Source organism: Myotis brandtii, unplaced genomic scaffold (assembly GCF_000412655.1).
Source record: "Myotis brandtii unplaced genomic scaffold, ASM41265v1 scaffold1405, whole genome shotgun sequence".
Taxonomy (NCBI): domain Eukaryota; kingdom Metazoa; phylum Chordata; class Mammalia; order Chiroptera; family Vespertilionidae; genus Myotis; species Myotis brandtii.
Window position 1 is genome coordinate 22,146 of NW_005355020.1, and position 2,277 is coordinate 24,422.

The following is a 2,277-nucleotide window of genomic DNA, read 5'->3' on the forward strand; positions in this document are numbered from 1 at the left end:
GATAGCATTACAGATGTCTTCTATTCCCCTTCTCCCCCTTAAACTTCTTAGCAAGACCATTGAAACTTTGGTCTCCTGAGCAATTGTCAACCCCTATTAATAAGCTCTGAACAAAGAAAAACAGTAAGCAGCAGAGGTAACAATCAACACAAAGGTGTGTCTAAGAGCTCTAAGGCAGGTGAGGACACCAGTCAGGGTCAATGGACTACTGAAGTAAGAGCAAGCAGGTCCATTCAGGGAAGTGCAAGCAGAGCCCTGAGACTGAAGCTCAGGAGGACACAGGAGAAAAGGCGGCCTCAGAGGCAGGCAGCAGACCAATCATTAGCCTGCTGTCTTCAGACTGGCCAGCAGCTGAGGATGTGTTAGGAAGGCCACAGACAGCCCCTCGGTGTTGCAGGAGGGGCCTGAAAGAATCAGGTTCAATATTACCCCTGGCCATGTCCCAAGACTCCATTCTATCTGATGCCCCATACTAGGAGCTTGGGCTTTTGCACATTTGTAAAACAGGGACCTCTTTTACACATGGAGTGGAGTAGAAGAGACTTTCTGTTGAGAGAGAGAGAGAGAGAGAGAGAGAGAGAGAGAGAGAGAGAGAGATTACAGTTCCCTTCAGCAAGATAGGTAATCAAAACTATAGAACAGGAAGAAGATGGGGATGAACTCAGCCTGGAAAAATAAGGGTCCCTCCAGGAAGCAAACAAGGCCTTCTGCCTCTTCAATACTCCTTTCTCTCAAGCTGTCCCTCTCCAGACGCTGCCCTGTGTCTGCACTCAGAGTAGGAAGCCTGCAGCTGGCTTTTCTTCCCTTCAGAGCACATCTGTGCCACAAAATACCTCACCTAACTTCACCTAGTACCTTTCTCTGCAAGTCCCCCACGCTGGGCCTGCCATCAACCTCCCCACACACCTTCAGGTCCCAGCGGAGATGTCTTGACTCCTGGTGTAAGTGGTGAGGAAAAGACGGGGCAGTTCTGGTCAGGGTTCATTCTCCAACCGGGGGCTGAGTCTGCATGAAGTAGTTCCTCCTGAGGAACTGGCTGAGAAGTGAAAGTGAAATTCTCGGGGCTGGCAGGAAAAGGAAAGGGGACGGAGCTTCTGAGCCAAATGGTGGCAGTCCTTCAGGGCGACTGCAGAGTAATGCTTTAACCCGGTGTTTGTAGAAGGGTGGGGTGGGGAGGGAAGATTTGCCCCTGGGGACTTTTGGCAAAGTCGGAAAGTTTTGGTTGTCATGACTACGAGGAAGGCTACTGCCATCTAGTGGGTAGAAGTCAGGGATACAGCTAACCATTCTATAATGCACAGGGAGGCTCCCACAACAAAGACTTATCCAGGCCAACCTTCTACCAAATGTACTATGTGTTCAAAATAGAAAATGATGGTCACTTTTGGATACTCACCTTAGGGTATCAGGAGTTCCTCTGGTGGATTACTTGCGGCTGAGTTATATTCTGGGAGGCAGAAATGGCTAGAATGAAGGATAAACAATTCGTTGTAATCTGCAACTGGTTCCATGAGACGGTACTTGGAGCTCCAGGTAAACAAGAGATACCACAAGAAGTGGGCAAGGGTCACACCATAGAGACTTGTTTTTTTATGGGCAGAGGGAGAACTGAAATTATCCGGAGGATTATAACAACCACTACAGGTGTAAAGTGGCAGCTTTTGTTACCAGGTAAAGGTGTTTATTCCCTTGTAGACATCAAAGCCCAATCAAAGACAAACAGGAGTTTGCAGCAAAGAAAGTAAAGGTTTATTTTGAAGGAAATGACACCAAACCCAGAGTCCCAGGTGAGCTATTGCCCTGAGACCTGGCTCCCTGATGGCCAGGTGATGGGTTATATAGGTGGAAAATCATTAATTATGGCAACTGAGGGAGTTGGGTTGTGGGTTCTGCTGGCTGGTCAGGGCCAAGGTGGGGAGAAGTTGAGCACTGTATCAGGTCTTAATGTCAGCCATAGCGTCCGTCATCCTGTCTGGTGTCATGAGGGTGTGGTCGGTGGGGTGGTTCCTCTTTGCTGGGTCTGGAACTGAAACACAACTAAAGTCTAGTTTGACTGAAACTCTGTGGTCAATAGATTTGAGACTTTGTTCCAAAGATTTAAAAAAAAATATTTTATTGATTTTTACAGAGAGGAAGGGAGAGGGATAGAGAGCTAGAAACATCGATGAGAGAGAAACATCGATCAGCTGCCTCCTGCACAACCCCCTACTGGGGATGTGCCCATCAACAAGGTACATGCCCTACAGGAATCAAACCTGGGACCCTTGAGTCCACAGG

General features: G+C 48.1%; 1 protein-coding gene across 1 annotated transcript in view; it reads right to left on the reverse strand.

The window, feature by feature from the left end:
- LOC102244187 (tripartite motif-containing protein 34) overlaps positions 1 to 1,156 on the reverse strand; it is a 14,176-nt gene extending 13,020 nt beyond the window's left edge. The window contains exon 1 of the mRNA XM_005860818.2: positions 907 to 1,156. Within this exon, the coding sequence (XP_005860880.1) occupies positions 907 to 985 (79 nt within the window). The 5' untranslated portion in view covers positions 986 to 1,156. The remainder of the gene's footprint in view (positions 1 to 906) is intronic.
- Between the last annotated feature and the right edge of the window lie 1,121 nt (positions 1,157 to 2,277).